At 47.8% G+C, this 27,733-nt stretch overlaps 1 protein-coding gene across 2 annotated transcripts; it reads right to left on the reverse strand.

Moving 5' to 3' along the window:
- Nucleotides 1–378: 378 nt before the first annotated feature.
- BPIFA2 (BPI fold containing family A, member 2) lies at nt 379–19,201 on the reverse strand. 2 transcript variants are annotated; one of them, XM_011979759.1, is made up of 9 exons: nt 19,086–19,201; nt 11,691–11,862; nt 8,888–9,032; nt 7,795–7,902; nt 6,423–6,575; nt 3,800–3,881; nt 2,119–2,182; nt 1,188–1,265; nt 379–567 (listed from the first exon to the last, which is right to left on the reverse strand). In XM_011979759.1, exons 2-8 carry the CDS (start codon nt 11,845–11,847, stop codon nt 1,225–1,227), a joined length of 750 nt encoding a protein of 249 aa, XP_011835149.1. In that variant the 5' UTR covers nt 11,848–11,862; nt 19,086–19,201; the 3' UTR covers nt 379–567; nt 1,188–1,224. The 2 variants fall into 2 exon arrangements, with proteins under 2 accessions (XP_011835149.1, XP_011835148.1); XM_011979758.1 differs by lacking the exon at nt 19,086–19,201 and adding an exon at nt 12,776–12,907.
- Nucleotides 19,202–27,733: the final 8,532 nt, after the last annotated feature.

A 27,733-nucleotide genomic window follows, 5' to 3' on the forward strand; every position in this document is an offset into this window, starting at 1 on the left:
TCTCCGAGAATCCTCAGGGCCCCTGGAGAGGAATGGAGGAAAGCGCTGGGTGGGACTGCTCCCAGAATGTGACTTTCCAGTTCCCACTGCCTGTCTGGCACAGAGTAGGTGCTCACTACATACCTGTTGAATGCGTGAATGGATAGATCAGAGGTCTGCCATCGCCACAGACTGGCTGTGAGACTTGGGCTGGTTGGTTGCCTCTCTGTGTCTCCGTGGCCCCCTTTATAGAACCAGGAGATGGGGCTGGATATTCTCACTGAGCCTTCTAGCTCTGGATCCAGGTCTCTCCCACCCTAGTTGCAGTCCCCAACCTCCCTCCCCAATTCCCACCAACAAATCCCAAATGGAGGGAACACAGTGAGCCACACAGAAGGGTGCAGAAATGAGCCTTTATTGCCAGGGACAGGAGAGTATGTGTAGAAACTGCTGTTCTGACTGTGAGCAGGAGGGGCATCTGGGAAGGTCCTTCTGGTGGGACTTAGGCTTTCACGCTGGTTAGATGGTGGCAGCAGCTTCCCAGAAGGAGATGCTATAAGGGGGTGGCGCAAGCCACTGGGAACCAATCTGGAATGAGACCACAGGGGGTTAGGACATTTGCACCTAGGCTGCCCTTATACCCAGCTGTCATCCACTGGGCACTTGATGGGACCCAAGTTGACCTGGCTCCAGTGTCCCAGCTCTTTCCCACAATACCCCATGTGGTTTAAGTCCTGGGAAGAAGAAACTGGGACCTGTGGTTTGGGGTCTTTCATTGGCACCTAGCACTGACTCATCTATATTCCCCTCACCCTCCTTCAGAACAATGGCAGATGTGGAAAGATTGATTGCAGGCCACCACTGGAGCCAGGTTCAGGGCCCAATATGTGATCAGAATCATAGATCCATTTGAGACCAAGGTTGGGGCTCAGTCTGTGACCAAAACTAAGGCTCAGTCAATAACTGGCATCAAAGCTTGGTCTGTGACTAGGATCCAGGCTCAGTCTAGGGCCAGAATCATAGTTCAGTGATTAAGGCTCAGTATTCAGAGTGTGACCAGAATCAGGCCCTAGCCTGGGACAGGGGCCAGTGCTCAGTCTATGACTGAGATGAAGGCACAGTCTTCTAACACAAAAAGAAGGGAAGCCATGCTTGACTTTTCTTCACCATAGGCCCTGTGCATTGGGGCTTAGAGCCTGGCTCCTCACCAGCAGGCATCACAGTGGTCCTCGTCATTCATCCTCTTCAGATATAGGTTTGCAGCTGGGTTTCATGCTGAAGATTATCTGAAACAAAATCAATAGCAGGTTTTAGTCTCTGCCTCTGGAAAATTGAATAGAGACCAGACTCCAAAAGATGCCGCTCTCCTGCAGGTCACCTGACAGCTGTGGGACCCCAGGGATGTTACTACACCTCTCTGAGCTTCAGTTTGTTCATCTGTAGAGTGGATACAATGACTGTACCCACCCCACAGGGTTGTTGCAAGGATCCAGTGAGATAGTGAGTACAGAGCACGAAGTGACTGCCTAAGGGACTGGACTTGCAGCTATTTCTTTTCTTCTTCTTTTTTTTTAAAATTTTTTTTTTTGAGATCGGGATCTCACTCTGTTGCCCAGGCTGGAGTGCAGTGGCATGATGTCGGCTCGCTGCAATGTTCGCCTCCCAGGCTCAAGCAATCCTCCCACCTCAGCCTCCTGAGTAGCTGGGACTACAGGTGCATGCCACACACCTGGCTAATTTTTGTATTTTTTTTGTAGAGATGGGATTTCACCGTGTCACCCAGGCTGGTCTCAAACTCCTGAACTCAAGTGATCTGCCCACCTCAGCCTCCCAAAGTGCTGGGATTACAGGTGTGAGCCACTGTTCCTGGCTGACTTGTGGCTATTTTCATAGAAGGGTCACCTCCAGGGTCTTGACACCTTTACTTACTCCATTTCTCCCCAGCAACCTCAGCCATGCCTGTAGACCCAAAAGCCAAAGAGAGTCCCCAAGTGCCTGTGGAGGGAAGCCACAGCTCCTAATTTGCTTAGGAGAGTGGGTTCTTCTGCTTCTCCAGGGTCTCCTGACCAGAACTGTTTATGCGGTGGGCACAGAGCTCCAGGCCTGCCTCAGAAGGTCCCCACTTCCCCATTGACTTACTGATGATCTGCTGAATGAATTTCACATCCAGGGAGTGGAGGAAGATGCGGATCAGTGGGCATACCTGACAGCCAGAGAGAGGAGGAAGAGGACGGTCAGGAGAAGGAGGAAGAACAGACCGTTCTCCTGGGCTAGAAACAAACTGCTTGCCACCCACAGAGGAGCTCATTTCTAGGGATCTTAGAACCTTTGAACTTTAGGATTTCATTTTGTTTTATTGGTTTTTTTTTGAGGCAGGGTCTCACTGTCTTGCCCAGGCTGGAATGCAGTGGTACAATCTCTGCTCACCGCAACCTCTGCCTCCCAGATTCAAGTGATTCTCCTGCCTCAGTCTCCCAAGAGACTGGGACATGTGCCTGTAAACCCCAGGAACATGAACTGCTTTCTAACTACAGACAGAGCCACATGGGTCATCACTTAGAATCCCACATCTGACCAGCGGCTCACCCCAGGGCCTCATGAGATTCTCAGCACAGAGACCTTATTTGTTCATTCATTCAACCCATATTCACAGAGCACCAACTCTGCACCAGGAACCTAGCTGGGCCCTGGTACCGAATGAGCGAAGTACAAACATCCCCTAAGCTGGTACCTAAACATGCATGACTAATCTTTGTGTTTTTAGTAGAGACAGGGTTCCACCATGTTGGACAGGGTGGTCTTGAACTCCTGACCTCAAGTGATCTGCCCACCTTGACCTTCCAAAGAGCTGGGATTACAGGCATGAGCCACCGTGCCTGGCCTGAACTTTGGAATTTTAGAGAAATGGGATCCCAGCAATCTTAAATCTGGAAACCCTAGGGTGTTAGAATCCTAAAACCTTAGAACACTAGAATTCTAGGACCTCAGAAATCTACATTCTAGAGTGTTGACATCCCCATGTTGTTGAGCTTTGGAACCCTGGAATTTTAAAGGGTCAAATGGTGCCCTGAGGCGTTTGCCCTGAGGTTGTAGAGCAGAGTATCTCATGCTCTTGTGTGTACACAGTTCCCTGCAGATTGCAATTCAGCAGGTCTGGGGTGGGGCCTGAGATTCCATGTTCCTATCAAGCACCCAGCTGAGGCTGAAGCTGGTGGAGGACCACACTTGGAATATAAATAAACTCCGGTTCAGTGGGTCACGGAGCCATCCAGAGGGTTTTTCTTTTATAAACCCACATTCCTGGGTCCCCTTCCAGAATGACTGGTTTAGTATCTCTGCAACTGTGGGCCTAGGAATCCTGCACATGGTACCTATGGTTCTGGATGATGCACAGATGGAAAAAAAAATTAAAACTATTTCATAAGTCTGTGTTTAGTTTTTCCATTGATTGTATGATATGTGATATTAATTTTCTATTTGTGATAGGGATATAAAGTTTTATTTTTAAAAATAAATGCTTCTAAAGAAATGTATTTAAGTAAAATTGTGTCGAAGATGTTAGCTGCAAAAGCATATTGGTAGTGCATGGATATGTTGAGTGGCTCAAGTTTGGGTCCTGGCAATTCCAGCTGATGTCAGGCCTCTGTTCTCCCCTGCTGCCCCCCAGGCTGATTAGTAGGGGAGGAAGTTCCAGCTGACCTCCCAAGAAGAAGCTTTCACCTCTGAAGGAAAAGTACCCAGAGGATACAGCCAGGCCTGCAAATGCCCCAAAATGCCACGACCAGGCCTGGATCTGGGCCCCAAGGAGTGGGAGACTTACCTCCTTCTGCACCAGGAAGGATACGGTGCTTTTCAGCGTGTTGATCACTCTATTCACGACGTTGTTGATGATTTGGCTGCGGCTGCAAACACAAGGAACTGTTAAAGCCTAGTCAAGTGGGCAAGAGATGGGGGAAACTGCCAAAAGCTGGGTGGGGGAAACACTGTGGAGTCAGAGAAATCCCAGGGACATGGAAACTCCTTTCTAACTACAGACAGAGCCACATGGATCATCACTTAGAATCCCACATCTGACCAGCGGCTCACCCCAGGGCCTCATGAGATTCTCAGCACAGAGACCTTATTCGTTCATTCATTCAACCCATATTCACAGAGCACCAACTATGCACCAGGAAACTAGCTGGGCCCTGGTACCGAATGAGCGAAGTACAAACATCCCCTAACCTGGTACCTAAACATTAACAGTCCAAACATACCCTAATGTGGTACCTAAACAATTCTTGCCAAGGTTGGCTCCTCCCACCTTCAACTGTCAGTATAACTGCCACCTCCTCAGGGCAGCCGTCCCTGACTACTTATCTAAGAGAGGGCTTTGCTATCACAGTGCCCTGTTAAGGGTAATGCTCTGTGCAGGACTCATATTTCCCTGGAGCGTTCTTTACTGATGGACTGAATTTGGGTTGATTTGATCCAAAGTGCAAAGAAAAGCCCTGAGAAGATTCGGAGCTATAGAGCGGTGTCATTTCACAGATGTGGACACAGATCCAGGCCAGCTTAGCTTTCCCTTAGGTAAGCTCCGCAAGAACAGGGACCTTGTTTGTCATTACCAATCAGTTCTCCAGAGCCCAGAATGGTGCCTGCTCAATACACCTTTTTTTTTTTTGAGACAAGGTCTTGCTCTGTCACCCAGACTGGAGTGCAGTGGCACCACCTCGGCTTATTGCAACCTCTGCCTCCTGGGTTCAAGCAGTGCTTGTGCCTCAGCGTGCCAAGTAGCTGGGATTACAGGCACTTGCCACCAACCCTGGCTAATTTTTGTATTTTTAGTAGAGATGGAGTTTTGCCATGTTGGCCAAGCTGGTCTTGAACTCCTGACCTCAACTGATCCGCCCACCTCAGCCTCCAAAAGTGCTGGAATTACCAGTGTGGAGCCACCATGCTCAGTCTCAATACATTTTTGGCTGAAAGAATGAAAAAAGTGAACATGCAATTAAATATACGTTGAGAACTTGTGACAAGTGCTTTAAAGGCAAGAGTAGACTCTTACGAGAGAGAATAGGAGGAGCCCTGTGAAGGCCCTGCAGGATGCAGCAGTCCATTGAAGCAGAGTGAGAAGAAGATGCTCTAGGCAGCCAGAGCATCCCATGCAAAGGTCTTGAGCTGGGAAAGAGCCTATCTGAGGCACGGCACAAAGGCCACTGTATCTGGGCACAGTGAGTAAGGGGAGGGTGCAGGGATACAAGGGTGGGGCCAGATCAAACAGAGCCTACATGACCATGGGGAGCACTTGGGATTGAACCACAAGTGCAAAGAAAGGCCCTGGAAGGATCTGGAGCTGCAGAGTGGTGCCATCTCACAGATGTGGGCACAGACCCAGTGCAGCAGGATGGAGTTCCTGAGGCTACTTGGGAAGATAGCACCCAGCCAGACTCCGGTCTCTGAATTTACATCCCGGCCTTTGCAACTCACATCAGGCTATGGAAACCTTCTTTGGTTTTCAGGGGTCTTTGGGCAACCTGTGTTCAGATCCCTCAGTGCAGGGCAAGTGGAGTGTCCTCTGCTCATGGCCATCAGGGCTGAGAGCTGAGGACCCAGCCTTGCTCCTGGCCAAGGTCAAATAGCCCCAGCCCTCAGCTTCTGGGTCGTTCTTCTTCTCCCAGCCATCGGCCAGTGTCACTCTTTTTCCCTCCACCCTCTTGTCTGAGTCAGACCTGCTCTTTCAAGCACAGAGCTTAAGATGTAGATTTTGTGGATTAAAAGGGATCAATGATTTAAATGGGGAGGATTAAGTTTTCAAGATCTCCTTTCAGGAAATTTCCACTGGGTGGAGAACAATTTGGGGACAATCTGAAATTAGAGCCCATGGCAGGCGCTTACTCTCCCCTCTCCCTCCTTCTGGAGGCAAGAAGGTAAATATAATTTTATTATTATTATTATTATTATTATTATTGAGGGACATTACATAACAATAAAGGGGACAATTCTCCAAGAAGTCATAACAATCCTAATGTGCATGCACCTAACAACAGAGCTCCAAACGGTATGAAGCAGAAACTGACAGAGTTGAAAGGTGAAATGAAGAAATTAATGATTATGGTGGGGAGCTCAACACTCCAGTCTCAGTAATGGAGAGAACCAGCAGGGAGAGAGGCAGCATGTTCTAGGCTGCATGCTAAATATTTGTATTTTCTCATCTGGTCATCTCAGAAGCCTATGAGTAGTTATTATGAACACCCCCAGTTTACAGATGTGAAAACAGGCTTAGAGGATCAAGTTGGTGATAAAGTTACATCAGCAGAGCTGATGTTTAAACCAAGGTCAACATGACCCCAGAGCCTGAACACTTTCACCACGAGGCCTCCTCTTATTTATAGGACTAGAGCTGAAATTAGGGGTCCTCAAGTTCCCTGAGAGCCCAGCTCTGCTAAGATGACAGGACTTACCTGTCCAGCAAGGAAAGTGAGATGCTGGTTGGGTCACTGGCGCATTCTCCCAGGACAGCAACAGACTGATTTGTCTGGGCATCAGTTTCAATGCTGACTGCAGTCAGGAGGTCCAAGGAAGCTTTCAGGTTGATAATCTGGCCAATGATGGGCCTGCAGGAAGTAAGATGCACAGTGAACAGAGTCTAGAAGGTCCTGCCTGTTGCCCAGTTGGGTTCTTCCACCTGTGTGGACATGAGTCAGAATGTCTATGTGTAATGTCAACATGGCCCAGGTAATATCAACATGGTCCATATCCTCTATGAAATTTACATGTTTATATTAGGGGCTTCTTCTCCTGGCCACTTGGGTTTAGCTCATATGAATTTTTTATACAACATTACACTAATAGGTAAAATAATAATAGTTAATATTTATTGACAACAATTTATGTGTAGGTACTTTAAAATGTATTTTACCTGGATTCATTTATTACTATCCCTATTTTCTGAATGAGGAAACCTTGGTACAGAGAGGTTAAGTAACTTTCCCAAGATCTCATAGCTAAATGATGGATGGCACCATTAGTGCATGTAGTTTACAGAAGTGCTTTCACACATGCTCCTTTCTTGTCTATCTCCTTTAAAATTAAAACTTTTTAATTTTCGTGAGACAGGGTCTCACTCTGTCACCCAGGCTGGAGTGCACTGGTGCAATCAGGGCTCACTGCAGCCTCGACCTCTCGGGCTCAAGCAATCCTCCTGCCTCAGCCTCCCAAGTAGCTGGGACTGCAGGCGTGCACCGCCACACCTGGTTAATTTTTGTATTTTTTGTAGAGACAGGGTTTTGTCATATTGTCCAGGCTGGTCACGAACTCCTGAGCTCAAGCGATCCTCCCACCTCAGCTTCCCAAATTGCTGGGATTACAGGTATAAGCCACCACTCCCAGCTAAAATTAAAAGAGTTTAAACTTATATTTTGCACACACATACTTTATTATACAGTATGTATTACTGTATGAATTTTTCTGTAATGGTCTCTGCAATTTAGAGAGAATCTTGAGAGACAAAATAATGCCGGAGGAAATTTTGCCAAGGAATAATAAATGCTTGTTTTCTCAACTTTTCAAATTTTAAAACCAGATAAATGTCATGATTTCAAAACTACATTCATTGGAGTATTATTTTTAAAAGACCCTTGATTATGGCTAGAGTTCTCTAGAGCATTTTAAGGATTGAGATCTTAGACCCAGAAGGGTCCTCTCACTCACAGATTGGGAAACTGAGGCCCAAGGTCACCCAGTAACGGGAGAAGGTGCCTGATTCCCAGGTTGGGCATCCATCGGCCAGGTTGCACTGCCTTTCCCAAATCTCAGATTCTAGCACATACTCACAAGGTTGTAGTGACATCCGCGGTGACGGGGAAGCTCAGGTTAAGGCCTTTGCCACCATCGATTGGTTCAGCTTTGACATCCAGGATGAGGGAGTCGCTGATTTTCAACCTGTGTAAAACCCATAATTCACCCTTGTCACTCCTCATAACAGCCACTTGCCAAGCACTTCCCTGAGTTGAGCGTTTGGGCCTCGTCAGCCTTGCCTTCTTTAGTCTTCACTATAGCCCTGTTCAGAGGTTTGATTCTCTCCATTTTATGGCACAGCACACCAAGGCTCAGGCTGGTGTGATATTTCCCCCAGATCTCCAGGGGAGTAAGTGCCAGAGGCAGATTTTGAGGCCAGAACAGTCTGACTTTAAAAGTTCATGAGTGGGGCCGGGCACGGTGGCTCATGCCTGTCATCCCAGCGCTTTGGGAGGCCGAGGCAGGTGGATCACCTGAAGTCGGGAGTTCGAGACCAGCGTGACCAACATGGAGAAACCCCATCTCTACTAAATGTACAAAATCAGCTGGGTGTGGTAGCACATGCCTGTAATCCCAGCTACTCAGGAGGCTGAGGCAGGAGAATCGCTTGAACCTGGGAGGCGAGGTTATGGTGAGCCAAGATCGTGCCATTGCACTCCAGCCTGGGCAACAAGAGCGAAACCTCGTCTCAAAATAATAATAATAATAATAACAATAAAATAAAAAGTTTATGAGTGGATCCACTGCCTGGAGTTATGTGGTGAAGACTCCAGTTTCCCTTCCTCTAAAGGGATCTGGGCTTTTACCCCCAGTTACATATGGAAAAGAAAAGTTTTATTCCTTGGAAAGGGACTTTGTGTACCAGCAAACAGGTAGAGGTAAGGATGAATATAACCTTCACCCTGACCCTGAAATTAAAGAACATGGAAGCCCAAACCCATAAGACACCCAGATTGACCTTGTAGCCCTGCCTCTAATTTACTCAAGCTCTGGTGGGTCTGACCTCGCTCAGACCACCTTGGCTCTGTGGGAGGGGAACGAGGCTTGTCTTTCATCTTAAACTTACCTCCTCAAAGATATGTTTCCCTTTTCTTAGAGCAAAGATCTCCACCTTGAAGCACCAACTTACCCCAAAGTGTTCGTATTAGTTGGAAGCAGCTTAGAGACGACATTGTTCAGCAATTTCTCAGCTTCCTGGGCCTTCTGCTTGGCCAGTTGCCAAGCACTGGATTTCTGAAGCACCCCTAGGTCGACCTTCAGTTTCTCAAGGACACCTGCCAAAAACAATTGCCATTTTGTGTCATGCACCCCTTACGAAGTAGCTACGATGCTCCAGGTACCGGGTAAGACTGTTTGCCTGTTATTTCATTTAATCTTTATAACAACTCAGTGAGGTAGATATTGTCATTGTCTGCTTTTCTACAGCTAAGGAAATAAAGGCTCAAGATGGTTAAGAAATGTGTCTAGCCACACCCCCAGGGAACTCTTGTTTCCTTCATGCTGCCTCCGTACTATTAATAATATATTCTGATTATTTGTCAACAGAGCAATCAACCAATTGGCCAGGCAATTGATATTGATTGTATGCCAGTGTCTAGGAGTGACTTAGGGGTCTATTGTGTTAAGTGAGATGCTCACGTGAGTTTGAAAAACTAGAAAGAATGAGAGAATACACTCAAGAAATGAAAAATCTAGAATCAAGGAGAAAAAATGACTCCAATCCATGAAACTGGCAAATGAGAGTCCCAGAATGACAGCTTTGCAGCAGGCCCACAAAGCAATAATGCTTTCTTTTTTTTTTTTTCTTTTACTTTAAGTTCCGGGATACACGTGCAGAATGTGCAGGTTTGTTACATAGGTATACATGTGCCACGGTAGTGAGCTGCACCTATCAACCCGTCATCTAGGTTTTAAGCCCCACATGGATTAGGTATTTGTCCTAACTCTCTCCCTCTCCTTGCCCCCGAGCCCCCAAAAGGCCCCAGTGTGTGTTGTTCCCCTCCCTGCATCCATGTGTTCTCATTGTGAAACTCCCATTTATGAGTGAGAACATGCAGTGTTTGATTTTTTGTTCCTGTGTTAGTTTGCTGAGGATGATGGTTTCCAGCTTCATCCATGTCCCTACAAAGGACATGATCTCATTCTTTTTTATGGCTGCATAGTATTCCACGGTATATATGTACCACATTTTCTTTATCCAGTCTATCATTGATGGGCATTTGGGTTGGTTCCATGTCTTTGCTATTGTAAATAGTGCTGCAGTAAACATATGTGTACATGTGTCTTTATAGTAGAATGATTTATATTCCTTTGGGTATATATCCAGTAATGGGATTGCTGGGTCTAATGGTATTTCTGGTTTTAGATCCTTGAGGAATAGCCACACTGTCTTCCTCAATGGTTGAATTAATTTACAGTCCCACCAATAGTGTAAAAGTGTTCCTATATCTCCACAGCCTTGCCAACATCTATTATTTCCTGACTTTTTAAAAATTGCCATTCTTACTGGCGTGAGATGGTATTTCATTGTGGTTTTGATTTGCATTTCTCTAATGATCAGTGATGATGAGCTTTTTTCCATATGTTTGTTGGCCAAATAAATGTCTTCTTTTGAGAAGTGTCTGTTCATATCCTTTGCACAATTTCTGATGGGGTTGTTTGTTCTTTTCTTGTAAGTTTGTTTAAGTTTCTTGTAGATTCTTGATATTAGACCTTTGTCAGATGGGTAGAGTGCAAAAATGTTCTCCCATTCTATAGATTGCCTGTTCACTCTAATGCTGGTTTCTTTTGCTGTGCAGAAGCTTTTCAGTTTAATTAGATCCCATTTGTCAATTTTCCATGCTCATGGATAGGAAGAATCAATATCATGAAAATGGCCATACTGCCCAAAGTAACTTATAGATTCAATCTGTTCCCATTGAACTACCATTGACTTTCTTCACAGAATTAGAAAAAACTACTTTAAATTTCATATGGAATCAAAAAAGAGCCCATATAGCAAGACAATCCTAAGCAAAAAGAACAAAGCTGGAGGCATCATGCTACCTGGCTTCAAACTATACTACAAGGATACAGTAAGCAAAACAGCAGGTCATTGATACCAAAACAGACATACAGATCAATGGAACAGAACAGAGACTTCAGAAATAACACCACACATCTACAACCATCTGATCTTCAACAAACCTCACAAAAACAAGCAGTGGGGAAAGGATTCCCTATTTGATAAATGGTTCTGGGAAAACTGGCTAGCCATATGCAGAAAACTGAAACTGGACCCCTTCCTTACATCTTATTCAAAAGTTAACTCAAGATTGTTTAAAGACATAAATGTAAAACCCAAAACCATAAAAACCCTAGAAGGAAACGTAGGCAATACCATTCAAGACATAGACATGGGCAAAAACTTCATGACACCAAAAGCATGAAGAAAGAAAAGAAAGAAAGCAGTAATTCTTGTAGGAGGAGGAGGGCAAAGTGTCTTTATGATAGGTCGCTGGAGAACTTAGAGGAATGCAAAGTGAAATAAGTTATAGCTTTTCATCTGTGAGACAGGCAGAACATTTAAAGTTGTCCAGACCCACTGCTGGAAAAGGGGTGGGAAAAAAAGCACTCTCGTAGACTGTTGGAGACAGTGTTAACATAGGAGATTATTTGTCAACGGCATAGTTTTTGAACTTTTGAAATCCCACTTGTAGGAATTTATCTTATGCACATATTGGCAAACGTTTATCAGGATATAATATGTAAAAGGATAGTCATTGTGGCATTGCTTGTTTCTAGAAAGAAACGAATGAGCCAGGAATTGAATAGCCACTTTTCTCAGTAAACCACCCGTAAAGAGTAGCGCCTGGTGGCAGCCTCTGGTAATGCAGGCATAGTGTTCAGGAGGCTAATTTAGGTGACACTCTTCGTAACCCTTGTTGATTTACCTTTAAGAGTATTGTCAACTGTCTCAAGTCCATCGTGAAGAATAGGTTTCAGCTCATCCACGACATTGCTTAGGTCACTGCCAAGATTGTCAAGAAGAGACTCGGAGGTCCCAGTGAGCACGCCGCATAGGAGAACAAGTTTCCAAAGCTGAAGCATCTTTTGTCTTGACACCTGGACAGTCATGGGAAGAACAAAGTGAGAATTGCCCAGAGGAAAATGGTCTCTTCAGTGAGTTCCCATCACTCTTAACATTTAGCATTCCATTAAGATAGATGTAGTTATTTCCTATTTTACAAATGGGCAACCAAGCTCAGAAAGCTATAGCAACTTGCCCGGAGACACACAGCCAGTGAGTGAAGGAGCTGGGATTTGAAAAGTCAGACTTGACTCCAAGCCCATACTCTTGGTTCCTTTTCATACGCTGTCTTCTCTGCCTAAAATATTTTTCTTCTTCTTTACTTTTCCACTTAGGCCAATTCCTATATCATGCCCTCTGTGAAGCCTACTGTAGGCCCCTCCCCAGATTCTAAGTTGGGGGAGTCCCACCTTGCTGCCTTCATTATCCTGATCAAGGTCCTGGGTAACACTTCCCTGATTATTTGACCACCTTTCCTACCAGGCTGTGAACTCCACAGGGGAAGGACTGTGACTTATTTCACTGTCAAATCCTCAGGCGCCAGTAAAAAGCTTGCACATAGTACAGTACAGTAAATGAATAAATATTTGTTGAATAAAAGTATGAACAAATCAGTGGAGACCACCTCATGACCCTGCATTGTTCATTAGTTTGACGCTTATTTTAATATAATCTATAGATCTCTAAATTTGCTCTGATTTGCTATTTGTCTTGATACCTGGACTGTCATGGGAGGAACAGGAGTAAGAATTGCCCAGAAGGAAATGGAATCTTTAGTGAGTACCCATCACTAAGTTGCTATTTAGAGCAAATTTAGAGATATATTGATTTTCTCTGCTATATGCAAAATATTAGCTAACCCAAGCAATCCCACTCCTCTGCCTCTTGCCCCCAAAGCCTTCTGAAGACCACCATGTGTGGTGCCAATGGGGGTAGCACGCCACTCACAGGTTTAGAGGAGGATGCTCATGAAATCCTTGCCCCCTGCACAGTCTGCTGGGATTCTGCTGAATGGTGGCGGCTCTTATATGGTGGAGATGGGATGGAAGGCTGCCCACAGAAGCAAGCCTTGGTTCTGGGATCATCCAAGGACACTCCAAGGAAAATACCCCTCTCAGGATGAGCAGAGAGAGAGATTTCCAGCCCAAAGGTCACCCAGGATGTTTGAATTGAAATGGATGGCTATGGAGAGGGCTTTCTGCCAAGACTAAGACCAGGTCCTCATGGAGCCTGCAGCTACCAAGGGGGTGGTCCTTGGTCCTTGTGGGTGAGGACTGGGGAGAGACCAAGAATGAATGAATTGGAGAATGTCCTGGCAGGAGGACCCATAATGACCATTCAGTCTAACTCTGTCATCACTTGGAAACTGAGGCTCAGAGAGGGGAAGCTACCAGCTTGGGGTCATTCAGCAAGACAGGGACAGAGATGGGTCTAGAATTGTGGCCCACAAGGAGTCAGACAGTCTCCCAGTGTACAGCATCCTGCCTCCAGGGGTCTGCACCCGGCAGGTGCAGCAGATGCCTGGCAACTGCTTGTGCTGACACTGGGCTTGGTGTCCCTAAAGGGCACTTTAGATGCACTTTCCTGTTATTCCTTATGAAAACTCTTTAAGGCAGGTTTTCAGAGCTCCATTTTCCAGTTGAGGAAGCTGAAGTTCAAAGAGGGAGGTGGCTTGTCCACACTTGCAAGGACAGGAACCAGGCATTTGGGCCCCCAGGGAAGACCCTTCCACCCATATCAGGCTGAGGTCAGTTAGCAAAGAGGGAGAGTCCCTGGGCCTGAATATCCTGTTTTTGCTTCGGCCACCAATGTTTGGGTTGGTTGTAATGCCTGCTGCGTTGGGCCTGTGTCAACCCGGAACAGCACAGGAAACTCAGGTGGTGCCCACTTGGCCTCAGGCTGGGAAGGACTGGCACAGAGCTCAGGGTCACTATGGGTCTCTGCCCTTCTGCTTACCCACCTGCAACTCAGCAAGGACCTGGGGCGGGGGGCTGTCCTCAAAATGACGCAACCAGGCAAAGGTTGGGACAAGACCGGTGGCTCCAGGAGCTGGCTGTTCCTACGCTAACCGTGGCTCCGCTGTTATAGCACAGAGCTGGGCGGCTGCAGGGAGAAGGTGATGGCCAGGCCTCAAGAGCCCAGACCATTAGAGCACTGCTGCAGTCTTGCCCGTGGTCTTGAAGGGTTGTCACACCTCCTTCCCTGGCTGCCTGACACTGGGTTCTGCACACATCTGAGCCCCGCTCTTCCCTCAGTTGTGAAGCACAGAGCCAAGGGCTGTGCTGAAATCTCGTGAAGGCAGTTCGTTCCAGCCCAGGAATACAGCCCAGGGTGCTGAGCGTGATGCAGTGACCTCGAGACCTGGTGTTGGCCTAGGCCTCAGTTGCCTCATCTGTAAAATGGGTAAACATCCTGTTCCTGGATCTCAGAGGCATAGTGGACAGGCAAGGACCTAGGAAATCAAAGCGATGGTGAGGGGCTTTGAGGGCAGTGCTCAGAGCCTGGCACTGGGCTTGGGCTCTCCTGGGCTTGAATACTTGCTCTGCTGGTTGCTGGCTATGTGACCTGGGCCAGAGACTGCACCTTGCTGAGTCTCAGGCTCTTTATCTGTGAAATGGGACTAAGAACAGTGCTCACCTCATGGGCGTGCTGTGAGGTCTAAGTGGGGTAACAACCATGAAGGCTTAGCTTAGGGTAGGCCCTTGATGCACGGCGACAGCAAAGATGGTGAAGATGATGCTGATGAATATGTGCACATATGGTCCCAGATTACCACGGTTTGACTTCAATAATTCAACTTTACTACGGGTTTATTGGAACATAACTTATTATAAAATGAGGACCATCTGGCCGAGTGCAGTGGTTCACACCTGTAATCCCAGCACTTTGGGAGGCCGAGGCGGGCGGATCACCTGAGATCAGGAATTCGAGACCAGCCTGGCCAACATGGTGAAACCCCGTCTCTACTAAAAATACAAAATCTAGCTGGGTGTGGTGGCGGGCACCTGTAATCCCGGCTACTCTGGAGGCTGAGGCAGGAGAATCACTTGAACCCGGGGGGTGGATGCTGCAGTGCGCCAAGATTGTGCCACTTCACTGCAGCCTGGGCAAAAGAGTGAAACTCCGTCTCAAACAAACAAAAATAAAATAAAATGAGGAGCATCTGTCATAAGATTAATATTATATAATATACAATACAGGGTCTTTGGTGGGTGGGGAGTTTGGGACCCTCAGAGGTCACCCGTGGTTCAGGCTGGCCAGTCTGAGTTCTTCCGGAAAGAGAAGCAATGACACCTCCGCCTGTGTGCTCCTCCTCCTCCTCCTCCTCTTCCCTCTCCAGGTTACACAAAGTCTTCTCACATGGAAGATGTTTGCCTTTCAGGGACAAAGGCCCCAGCCATGAGGGTCGCGAGATGAATTTCTTATTGAAAATTCCCAGCGAGGCATTAAAGACTAGCTGTGCCAAGACTAGGACATCCTACCCCTGGCATGACTGCTAATCCCCAGCTGGGGCAGCTTCCTGGTCCCACTGGCCCAGCCTTAACCTCCAAGCTGGTATCTTTTTCCATACATGGCTCAGTGCCCTGGCTAGAAAGAGCCTAAGAGGTCACGCAGCCTACTGAGACCAGAGAAGGCGAGTGACAGGGCTGGGGTTGCACAAGGGGCCAGCCAGGCTGGGGGATGTTCAGCTAACCAGGCTCTGCCCCATTGACCTTCCTTCTCCCCACCGACAGAAGCAGCCCCCACCCCTTCTCCAGATAACAAACACACAGATGTGCACTCCCATCGCACCCATCAAAGATAATTGCCTTATTTTGCCAGTAAAATTGTTGAAAGGCTTGTCACCATTTTGCTTGTGAAATCAGTCAGGTACGAATCATCCATCCAATTTCTAGTAGGTCCTAGGTTGTCACACTTGAACTGCCTACTCAGGAATTCTTGGCAAATAAGAAAGATCAAAGCAACAAAATGTTTTCACACGTTACTGTCCTTCTTATGACTGCTCAATAGAGCAATTAATAAAGTTGTCACAATGTTACAGTCTGAAGGCCTTTAATTCAACTTTTACTAATTTTGACTTTGCTGGGTTTTTTTTCCTGATTTTGAAGGTGACAATTGTATTCTTTCAGCTCTCAAGTATTTCCCTAAGTCCCGGATTCCACATCTGGACACTAATAGACCCCACTCAGGTCCTGCCCCTAGAATATGGGGAGCCACTTCCTATGGACTGACTGATGGAGGGGGCCTTGCCCCACTGCAGGCTGGAGTCTTCTTCCTCCTGTCCCATGGAATGGTGCCTGAATGCTTCACCCAACACTCCCAGAGAAAATTTAAAGGAGTTTTCACTGGGTCAGCGTCCTCCCCTGGTCCTTTGAAGTCTGGGCACCTTGTCTTGTTCACCTTGGTTCCCTCAGAGCTGGAACAGGGTCTAGTCTACAGCAGGAGTCAAATGATGTTTGTGGCAGGAAACAAGGGAGAAAGAAAGGAAAAAGAGGGAAAGGGAAGGAGGAAAAAAGAGAGAGGAAGGAAAGAGAGAGGGAGGGAAAGAGAGGGAAGGCGGGAGGGAAGAAAGACAGGAAAGGGAAGGAGAGAGGGAAGGAAGAAAGAGAGAAAGGGGATGTGGAGAGAGAAGAAGAGAGGGAGAAGAGGAAGAGAAGGGAGGGAGGGAGGCCAGCCACGTCCCACCAGTTCCACTCTCTGAGGGCAAGACCACACCATCTCCAAGGTCCCAGTACCCAGCCCAGGGTCTGGTTCAGCTCACGGGCATTGACTTTCTGTCTTCCCCAGGTGGGTGGGCCTCTTGACATGAGCGAGCTCTCTGGGTCCCTCCCTGTTCTCACCTCACTCCCTGGAATTTGGCCCCTCAATCTGTCTATGCCCTGTCTCATCTTCCAGATCCTTCTGGCTAAAGTGGGCCTGGCCCTGCACCTAGTCATCTGTCCATTGATTTATTGTTCATTCACTTTACAAGGCAAATTATTTTCTGCTGGAACCACTCATGCTTTTGACAACCCTTTGGTGGGCACCCCAAGCCCTGTGATGGAGTCAAAGATGTCTGAAGCTCAGTCCTTGTCCCAGAGACAAGCCACCTCCAGGGCAGTAGGTGAGTTGCTTCGATCGGCTCACGTCTGGCAAGAAGGCATTTACCCTCCCAGCAACCAGAGGCAGGGACTGTCTTATTCCCATTTTATAAACAAGGAAACTGAGGCACAGAGTGGTAATGTGTATTGCCCAAGGTCACACACCTAGTAAGTGGCAGAGCTGGGATTTGAACTCAGAAAGACTGACTCCGGAGTCCATGCTCTGAGCCACTCACAGTACACTGCCATTTGTGTGTGTGTGTGTGTGTGTGTGTGTGTGTGTATATATATATAAAAAACAAAGTCCATCTTGGCTCACTGCAACCTCCACCTCCCGGGTTCAAGTGATTCTCTTGCCTCAGCCACCCGAGTAACTGGGATTACAAGCATGCACCACCATGCCCGGCTAATTTTTGTATTTTTAATAGAGATGGGGTTTTACCTTTTGGCCAGGCTGGTCTCGAACACCTGACTTCAAGTAATCCACCCGCCTCAGCCTCCCAAAGTGCTCGGAATACAGGCAAGAGCCACCGTGCCTGGCAGCACTGCCACTTATATTCTAATCGTCAGAATCCCCCCTGGGCTGTGTGGGTCCTTCTGATTCATTTGCATTGCGCCAGCACCCCAGCCCCAAGCCTGTGTCCGGGCAATCCCTTCATAAAAGCTTGTTGGTTGAAGGCATGTGAGTTAGCCCTTTCTCCTCCGCTGGACTGGGGCTCCTTAAGGTTGGGGACCATGATTCTGCCATCTGTGTGTCCCCAGCAGCAGCCTGGGGCCTGGCTTTTGGTGGATCCCAATAAACACCACAATTAATTAAAGCGAAAAAAGCAAGTTAATCCACAGACTGAATAGATGAATGTAGGAGATGAGACCCAGAATCAGCAAGAAGAGTCTTTCCTTCCCTCCACCCACCCATCCTGTCATTCATTCATTCATCACACACGTACGGAGCGTCTTACCTGGGTCCTGCCCCATGTGGGGCTCTGGGCCCCACAGAGCACCCCCACATGTGTCCACCCTCAGACCCCACCGGCAGGGGCAGAGGCCAACATGCACACTGACAATTACTTTCCACAAAGCAGGTACGGTTCTTGCAAGTGTTCTGTGCATCGACGGCCCGAAGCAAATAGGCAGCTGCTGTCCCTGGCACAGTGCCCCGCCCTGGTGAAGGTCCTTCCTTTAAGCACTGAATGGGGTCGAACTGACTTTGGGAGTGGAAAGAGGAAATGCTATGACACTGTGGGGTAGGTGGAGAGAGATCATATAGACAACAAAGGATGGGAGGATTCCAAAACGTGGGTAAGTCTGGGTGTGTGTGTCTTGCAGGGGCTTTAGGTAACCAACCAGACCTCAGTTTGGGTCCTAACCGTGCCGCTTTCTAACCGTGTGACTCTGGAAAAGTGACATTGCCTCTCTGGGCCTCTATTGTCTCATTTGCAAAATGGTGACCATGATCATCCGCCTGACACAGCTGATCTGGGACTTAAGCCTGGAAAAGAGTCAGCCCAGTATCAGGCACATCATAAGTGCTCACTAAAGATAAGGCAGAAGTGCCACGCCCAGCAGCAGGATTAAGGGTGGGAAAGAAGGCAGAGCCTCACTCCAGTCTCTGCCACTGACCAGCTGTATGATGTTAGGCACAGCACGGCCGCTCTGAGACAGTGTCTTCTGCTGTCTAAAATCGGTGCAATCCTGGCCAGTAGGGACTGGGGAGGCATTAAATAAAAGGGGGAATGCAGAGTCCTGGAGCATCGTGTGGTGGCCACTCAATCAAAAGGGTGAATCAAAACCATGGGAGAGGCTGGGCACGGTGGTTCACGCCTGTAATCCCAGCACTTTGGGAGGCCGAGGCGGGTGGATCACCTCAGGTCAGGAGTTCGAGACCAACCTGGCCAATATGGTGAAATCCCGTCTCTACTAAAAATACAAAAATTAGCCGGGCGTGGTGGCAGGTGCCTGTAGTCCCAGCTACTTGGGAGGCAGAGGCAGGGGAATCACTTGAACCTGGGAGGCAGAGGTTGAGTTGAGTACCATTGTACTCCAGCCTAGGCAACAGAGCAAGACTCTGTCTCAGAAAAAAACAACAAAAAATCCCAAACCATGGGAGAAGTACCATAGCTCCTTGTCTTTTCTTCTAGGGCCCTCAAAGGACTTGTGTCTGTGGGGTCTTGGCTTACCACCTCTGTCAGACTTCTCTGTTTCTGCTGGACAATTCCCAAAGCCTCCTCTTTGCATCAACTCTTCCCAGTGCCAAGAACCAAGTCTGAGGATGTCACCCCCCTGCAAATTCTCCCCATCCTGCAAGCACCTCTTATATAAAGCCTTCATTGAGTCACCCAGCTGACCTTTTCTCACGTTCTGCCTTGTCAGTTTTGAACAGGTCTCTTCCTTGCCTACACACCCACAGCTGTCTCTCCTCCATTGTCAATTCCGGGAGGCCAAGTTCTGTCTGGGGTTCATCTCTGGTTTCCCACTATGGCTTGCCAATAAACTGAAATGTTTGTCAGTTGCATCTGTCAGGATTCTTTGGGTTATATTTGTAATTGAAAACACAACCCAAACTGACTTAGATGTGAAAGAGAGTCATTGGCTCATGTAACTAGCAGGTCCACAGGTTTCAGGCATGGCTGAATCTAGGTGCTCAAAAGAATCTCCAGGCCTCTGTTTCTTTCCATGACTTGGCTTGCCTTTCTTCTCAAACTGACATCCCTCCAAGAGGCGGCAGAGATGGCCACCAACAGCTTCAGGTCCACATTCTCTCTTAATAGTCTAGCAGAAAGAGAGTATGTCTTTCTTCACATCTCTTCAAAAGTTCTAGTACTGATTCCCATTGGTCCTGCTGAGGTTACATGCTGAGTACTGAACCAATCAGAGTGGCCAGAGTGAAGGAAGCCACTGGTTGGCCAATTTGCAAATATCACATCTGCAAAGAAGGCAGAGGTAGAATGGTCAGAGGAGGAGGAGGAGGAGGCTAGGGGAGGAAGGCCAAGGGAAGAACTGATTTCATGGAGGAGGAAGTAGTATGTGTGCTATGGTCAAGATGAGGCTGACCTCAACTATGGTCCACTGGCTTCCTCTACCTGGTGATCACAGAGGACCTGGTAAAGGCGAGTTTGGTGGGGTGACCAGTGGAAACAAGATGGGTGGTGGGGTGGATGTATCCAAAATAAGCATGCTGCTCAAAGGGGGGCCCATGGACCACTGGCCTCTCCCTAGCTCAGACCAACTGCCCTAGAACCTGCATCTTAACAAGAGTCCAGGTGGCTCATGTGTGTGTTCAAGGTGGAGAAGCACAGTTCTAAGGAACTTTGGCTACGAAGGGGACGAGAGAGGGAAGGAGGTTGGTGGAGGGAATGTGTAGTTACAGGTGGAACCTTTATTCTTCCTGAGAAGGTAGGGACTTGAGGAAGTTAGGTGTGTGTTCTTAACAGTGGAAAATGTGGGAGGAGGGGATATGTTTTATTTAACTTTCTGTTCACCATGTAAAACTTAATATGTTGTAGGACACTTGCAAATTTGCAGGTCAGATTCATATCAAATGGGACCTGGCTATGTTTACTGCCTGAAAGAATGAGTGTCGTGGTGGTGATATTTCCCAAGAGCCTCCCATAGTGGATCCTGTGGTGACCCAAGTCCTCGCCATCCATCTGAGCATTTATTGCTGGACCAAGAACACAGGTGCCCTGGGCCTGTGGAGACTCAGGAACCCTGAAGGCCGGCTCCACTTGCTTCTTCTCTCCTTTCCTGGTGCCACCCTCAGGCTCCACATGACTCTCCCCGCAGCCTGCAGGGCCCTCAGGTTGTTCACAAAGACGGTCCTGATAAAAAGGTTGAGAAAACAAACGTTGTCGTATGTGTCATCAGCCATGCACCCAAGTGACACTAGGGATGCCCAGCATGGACTGAGCTCTGGGTGGCTTTGGCTGGGGCATGGGGAGACATACAGGAGCTTAGGGTCCTCCTTTTGCTGCAGGGCCCACCCCCCAGCCCCAGGAGCCTCCTGGATATGGCTTCTTGGCTGTTGCACTGCATTTTCCTCCAGAGAACCAGGGGGTAGTGAAGGAGCTCCACTTCAAACACCCCAATCCCTGTGGTACTAGTGGGGAAACTGAGGCCAGAGGGCATGGGAGACTCACCCAAGACACAGTAGGGTCCCCCCTGCTCCCGGCTCCAGACACCCACCACCTCCTGCAACTCCTGCTCGCTGCCAGAGGACCTGGGTGCGAAGCCCAGCTCTGCCTCCTTCCATCTGTGCGGAAGTGGGCTAGGCAGCAGTTAACCTCACTGGGCCTCAGTTTCCTCATCTGCAAAATGAATATGTATGAACAGCTGCCTCTTAGGGTGGGTAAAGGGCTGAATGAAATGATCCATGGCTGGGCACAGGATAAACAATCCACAAAGAGCTAAGGTCTATTCAAAATATTATTGCTATCATTGGCCCCATTTTTCCCCTTTGGAGCCTGAGGCACAGAAAGGTTGTGTGCCCTGGTAGGCCAAAGAGCTGGGATTTGAGCCCGGTTCTGATTCTGACTCCCCTGTCCATCCATGCAGTCCCATCACCACTTTGAACCTCAGTCTCCTCATGTCTAAAATAGAGATAATGATACTGCTGACCTTGAGAGGTGGCTGTGAAAATTACATGCGATCCTGAAAGCCAGATGCCCAGCACAGTGCCTTTCATAAAAAATAAAAATAAAAATCAAATGCTGCATTATGCAAATATCCTTCAAGTCTAACAAGTGTGAGAAACATGGATTAGCACGGTCACAACTCCACCTTGTGGCAAAATCTGAGAACTGTGCCTGCCCTCACCCCCATCCATCTGCCCGGGAGCCCTGCCTGTGCCCAGGCCATTCCTGCTGCTCCCTGTGTGTGGCCAGAAGCGGGGGAGAGGCTCGGAAGGCCATGCAGTGTCCAGCCTCTGTGACTGTGCCTGTCTACAAGGAACAGGGAGAGGCAGAGAGTGTGACTGCGGGTTCTCACAGCCCCTTCCTTGCAAGTCCCCACTCCACACCTTAGCTCAAGCTGCCTGTTCCCTCTGTCTGGTAGTGTGTAGACAATCGCCAGTGCTCATATTCATTCAACAGTCCAGGAAACTGAGGCCCAGGGAGGTGAGCTGCCTGGCCCACTTCCGCACAGCTGGAAGTACGCAGAGCTGAGCTTCACACCCAGGTGCTCTGACAGCGGGCAGGAGCTGCAGGAGGGGGTAGGTGACCAGAGCCTCAGGCAGGGGGCACCCTACGGTGTCTTGGCTGAGTCTTACATGCCCTTCTGGTCTCAGTTTCCCCCACTGGTACCACAGGGATTGGGGTGTTTGAGATGGAGCTGCTTGAGCACCCTGTGGTTCACTGGAGGAAAGGTAGAGTGCAGAGATGTGGTTAATTGGAAATGCAAGGCCCAATGGTTCCAGGTAACTTTACATTTAGCAGTCATTTCCTTTCACTCTTTTTCTTTTTCTTTTGTTTTTTTGAGACAGGGTCTCACTCTGTCACCCAAGCTCTGAGCGTAGGCTTTCTTCATGCATTTTCTCACCATTTTCCTATAAACAGGTGCCATTCTCATTCCCATTTTGTGGAAGAGGAACCTGAGATTCCGAGTCGTTGGAAGGGTAGAATTTGAACTCAGGTTTACCTGACCCTTAAGCCTGTCCCTTTCACTGCCACACCAAAGAGCCATGACTGCGGCCACCTACTTCCCAGCACACAACTGCGTCATGGGAGTTTCATGCAATTAAAGGATTCAGTGCTTCAATCCTGTGGACCCAGCAGGCCCAGCACCTCTGCTCAGTCCCACCCATTGCCAAGGTCTCGGAGGTCACAGGACCTCTAAGGCCAAGATTCTGACCTTCCGGAATTCTAAATGTGTATAATATTGGCGTTCTTTCCTTTATTTCCCTTGGCAGGTCCTGAAGTGAACCTCACTCATCAAGAAAGTGGCTTGGGAGTACCTTGCTTATGCAGGAGAGGAAAGCAGAGTGCAGAGATGTGGTTAATTGGAAATGCAGAGAGTCCAAGGGTTTCAGGTAACCTTACATTTAGCACCAATTTCCTTTAGGTTTTTTTTTTTTTTTTTTTTTTTTTTTTTTGAGACAGGGTCTTGCTCTGTCACCCAAGCTGCAGTGCAGTGGTGCAATCGTGGCTCACTGCAGCCTTGACTCCCTGGGCTCAGGCCATCCTCCCACCTCAGCCTCCCAAGTAGCTGGGACTACAGGCACACACCACCACACCCAGCTAATTTTTGTGTTTTCTGTGGAGATAAAATGTTGCCATGTTGCCCAGGCTGGTCTCAAACTCTTGGGCTCAAGCGATTCTCTTGCCTCAGCCTCCTGAAGTGCTGTGATTACAGGCAGGAGCCACTATGCCTGGCCTCTATTTCCTTTAGTTCTAAAAGACTTAGAGACAGGCTTGCAACCTGGCTTCATAAATCTTACTGCAATGCCATTGTCCTGCTGGATGGAACATCTCATCAGCTTCAGATAGTCCTCAAGAATACTCAAACCCTAAGCTATAAATCTGACCATCTGTCTGAAGTGGGAGGGGCATTCACTGTCTGTCCTTCCCCTGTCAGGCACCGTTCCTTTAGTCTGGTTCTTAGAGGCTCTTCTACCTCCATCAGCTCCACGCTGAATTACCTTCCCTTGGGAAGTTTCCCAGCTTATCAGCTTTGGGCATATCCAAACGTAAGCTGTAATGAGGGAACTATTTGTGGTTTGACTGTGGGAAATCATTGGTGGGTAGATCAAGGTCATGGCCACCAAGATGGGGTCAGAGGGTACCACAGTGATGCTCCAGTGTTTGAACCTCCTTACCATAGTCCTGGTGGGGTCCCAGACTCATCCTAGAAATAGGAAGACTGCTGGGTCACTGCAACTGACAGCACAGAAGACATTAGAAGATGCCACCATGAGAAAGACCTGTTGTGGCCAAGCGTTTGCCCTGCTTTCCACCTTCCCAACACTCATTATTGAAGGAAAGGCCTTTGGAGACTGGGCACACTTTACAGATGAGAGGAGAGAGGCCCAGAGAGGGTGGGGCTGGCATAATTTCTCCTAGAGAGTTAGTGTCTGAACTGGGTCTTGAACCTAGGTCTCAGGATCCCCAGCTTAGGGCTCTTTCTGCTCACCTTTTCTGGCTTTCACCATAATGTTGGAGAAGTTCCAGAGAAACAGCAAGAGGGCTTAAGACCTTCCCTGGTTCCCCAGGGGAACAATAGGCTTCCCTGCCTGATTGGAGGAGAGGGGTGTCCCATCTTTTCCCTGCCTCCTGCCTGGGACCCAGCCTCGGTGAGAAACTGAGAAGTGGCACAAGGCACCCTATAATGGCAGTTAGTCTAGAAGTCTGGTCCAGGACAACTCTCCTTCTTTGCCTACGTCCCTCCGCTCTTGCCTCAACAGTAAGCACAGGGGATGTGGGAAATGAAATGGAAGCATAGTGATTTTTTAAGAATTCCTCCAGACTCAGAACTCAGTTCTAGAAAGCTTCTCATGATAGAGCAGTGGGCTATCCCAGGAATTCCAGCCCTGTATTCTTCACTAAAAAGTGGCATAGCCCAGGAACGTAGCCATAATACCAAAACCATAGTAACCACAACGTTTCACTTTAACACCAACGGAAGGGGCCAGTCCTGAGCGCGATGCTAACGCCTTCACTATGGAGTCAGTTATTTCAATAATACACCACAGTAGTGACATATTTTAGGAGTTTCACTATAATAGTCTTCCCACAGCACTGATTGTTATGGAGTGGGAAATTTCAGCAATTTCACCAGAAGACTAGTCATTCTGGAGTGCATGATCACGGGAAGCTCATGATAAAGCCCTTCACTGCACAGTAGGTCAGTTCAGGAGACCCACCCTAACACTGATCACTGTGGAGTGGGCTATCCCATGAACCTAACACTGGTCACTGTGGAGTGGGCTATCCCATGAACCTAACACTGGTCGCTGTGGAGTGGGCTATCCCATGAACCTAACACTGGTCACTATGGGATGGATACTGCAGAGATCCCTCAATAACAAGAATGGAATAGGATGGCCCTAGAATGCATTGTAACAGTAATCACCATGGTGTGGGCTATCTCAGGAACCACACTGCAACCCTGATCACCATGAAATTGACTATTCAGAAACCGCGCTTTGGTGCTATTGATCAAGGCACAAATTCTGTGTCAGGTAGGTGCTCTGAGGCCCTGCGATTTTACATCAACGTTTGAGGAAGGACTGTTCTGCCCTGAAGAGGGAGGCAGGACTGGGGGACAGTGAGGCATATATGAGAAAACAAAACTTACTTTCAAGCAGCCAGTTAATGAAAGAGCCTGGGAAGTATTTGTCCTGGGAAAAAAACCAGATAGCTTACATTAGTTAAGCACCTATTGTATGCTAGACTCTGTGCCTCTCATTTAATCCTCACAACAACCTTGCAATATAAGAATTATGGACAAGGAAAGAAGACTCACAGATGGCTCTGCCCCAAGATCCCTGAAGGTTCCACTTTGTGGAACAAAGCACATTATCTGTAATTCAAGAATTCTCATGAGTTAGAGGGGCTGGCAGGATTATGCTAAGGCTTGGGAGAAGCTGAGAAGAAAGGGAAGCAGGCCCACCATGGACCTAAAACCCCCGCATATTATGGTGCCAAGTAACTCACTTAATTTAACATTTTAAACTAAGGGCAGGCTGGGCATGGTGGCTCACGCCTGTAATCCCAGCACTTTGGGAAGTTGAGGCAGGCGGATCATCTGAGGTCAGGAGTTCGAGACCAGCCTGGCCAACATGGTGAAACCTTGTCTCTACTAAAAATACAAAAATTAGCTGGGCGTGGTGGTGGGTGCCTGTAATCCCAGCTACTCAGGAGGCTGAGGCATGAAAATCACTTGAACCCGGGAGGTGCAGTGAGCCTTGATTGCACCACTCCAGCCTGGGTGACAGAGTGAGACTCCATCTCAAAAATAAATAAATACAAAAAGTAAAATAATAAAATAAGGGCAAAGAGGAATAAACCACTAGTGTTTGAGCTCCTAGTCTGTTCTAGATAAATAACCAGGCATTTTCTCATGTAATCATCATATTATATTCCACACACACTAGAATACCATTGATTAAGATATGCATTATTTAATGTGCCACTAAGAAATTTTTAAATTGCCAATTAAATTATGAAATGCCATTGAATATACAAAGCATTCCAATTTAAGAAATTTACAATGTAAGGAATATGCATGTCTTGCAAATGATGAACTATGTTAGCTTTGTGTGGGGAATGCTAATCATTCTCACCTGATGGAGGAAGAAACTGAGGCTTAGAAAGGTGAAGGGATTTGCCCAGGGTTGCACAGTCAAGCAGAAGCAGAGCCTGCCTGGCTCTGAAGCCAAGGCACATACTCTCTCTTTTAAGGGGACAGCTGCGGGCACATTTGCCTGGGAGACTCAAGTGAGTGAAGGGGCACCATTGAGCTAGTCTCAGATGTGAACAAAATCTCAGAGGCAAATCCCAGAACATTCCTCAGGAGAGAAGCAGCTGCTCCTACCCGAAAGTCCAGGCGGTAATACTGCTGAGACAACAGGGGTATTTGGGAGAGAGGCGAGAGGTGGTCCCCAAATAATCCGAGGAGTGGACATCTGATGGAGACAGAGGGAGACAGGGGGCGACAGGAAGGGTGGACAAGAGAAACGTAAGAGATAAGTCAACTGAGTTGGAGGCTTATAAAGCTCATTCATTTCCCCTGTCATCCATAGATTTATGCAGGAGAGGGAGATTATTCCCAAACTGTTACATTGCAGCTAGAAGGCCCACTGTCTTCTGACACAGACAGTGGAGCATTCTCAACTTGGCATGTTGTAATCCGTCTCTCTTCCTTGTCCAGCCATGAAGCTCTCCTTACTGCCTGCCTAATCAGCATCTTTCTACACATCTTCCCATCCATCCACCCAGCCACCAAATTTTCCTTTTTTCTTCCTTCTTTCTTTTTCATTCATCCATCTCTATAGCTTTTTTCCTTCACGCATTCATTAATCCATCTATTATTTATCCACCCATCTAGCCATCATTCATCTTCCCACACATCCAGTAATAAATCTTTACTTCCTTCATTCACTCACCTATCCATCCACCATTTATGTACACTTTAATCCATTCATCCTCCTATTCATCCTTCCTTCTTTCCTTCTTTCTTTCCTTTTTTGAGACGAGGTCTCGCTCTGTCGCCCAGGCTGGAGTGCAGTGGCGCGATCTCGGCTCACTGCAAGCTCCGCCTCCCGGGTTCACGCCATTCTCCTGCCTCAGCCTCCGAGTAGCTGGGACTACAGGCGCCCGCCACCACGCCCAGCTAATTTTTTGTATTTTTAATAGAGACAGGGTTTCACCGTGTTAGCCAGGATGGTCTTGATCTTCTGACCTCGTGATCCGCCCGCCTCGGTCTCCCAAAGTGCTAGGATTACAGGCGTGAGCCACCGCGCCGGGCTGCGTCTTTCTTTCTTTTCATACTTTTATCTAGCTTTCTCCCTTTGCTTCTCCCATCCATCCATCCATCCACATATTCTTCATCTTTTATCCATCTAAGTTGCCTTGCTTCCTTCCTTCCTCTCTTTCTTCCTCTCTCCCTCCCTCCCTCTCTCCTTCCCTTCCTTTGTTCTCCATCCATCATTTCATGTCCATACTTCCTTCTATTTGACTATCACTCATCCACCCTTCTATCCATGCATTCTTCCATTCATCTTTTCATTTTTCTATTTTATCATTCATTCATACTTCTGTCCATCCACATTCCTTCCTTTCATCTCCAGTTCATATGCCAACAAAATTGACATGGTGGGTCTACTCTGCGCCCA

The sequence above is a fragment of the Mandrillus leucophaeus genome, unplaced genomic scaffold (genome assembly GCF_000951045.1).
Source record: "Mandrillus leucophaeus isolate KB7577 unplaced genomic scaffold, Mleu.le_1.0 Scaffold206, whole genome shotgun sequence".
In the NCBI taxonomy this organism is placed as follows: Eukaryota; Metazoa; Chordata; class Mammalia; order Primates; family Cercopithecidae; genus Mandrillus; species Mandrillus leucophaeus.

What these genes read in the sequence shown, in the direction of transcription:
- BPIFA2 (XM_011979759.1), bottom strand. Translation starts at nt 11,847, where the DNA reads ATGCTTCAGCTTTGGAAACTTGTTCTCCTATGCGGCGTGCTCACTGGG. An exon ending in AGTTGACAATACTCTTAAAG is followed by an intron (nt 9,033 to 11,690) that starts GTAAATCAACAA and finishes TGTTTTTGGCAG; the next exon opens with GTGTCCTTGAGAAACTGAAG. An exon ending in ACTAATACGAACACTTTGGG is followed by an intron (nt 7,903 to 8,887) that starts GTAAGTTGGTGC and finishes GGTTTTACACAG; the next exon opens with GTTGAAAATCAGCGACTCCC.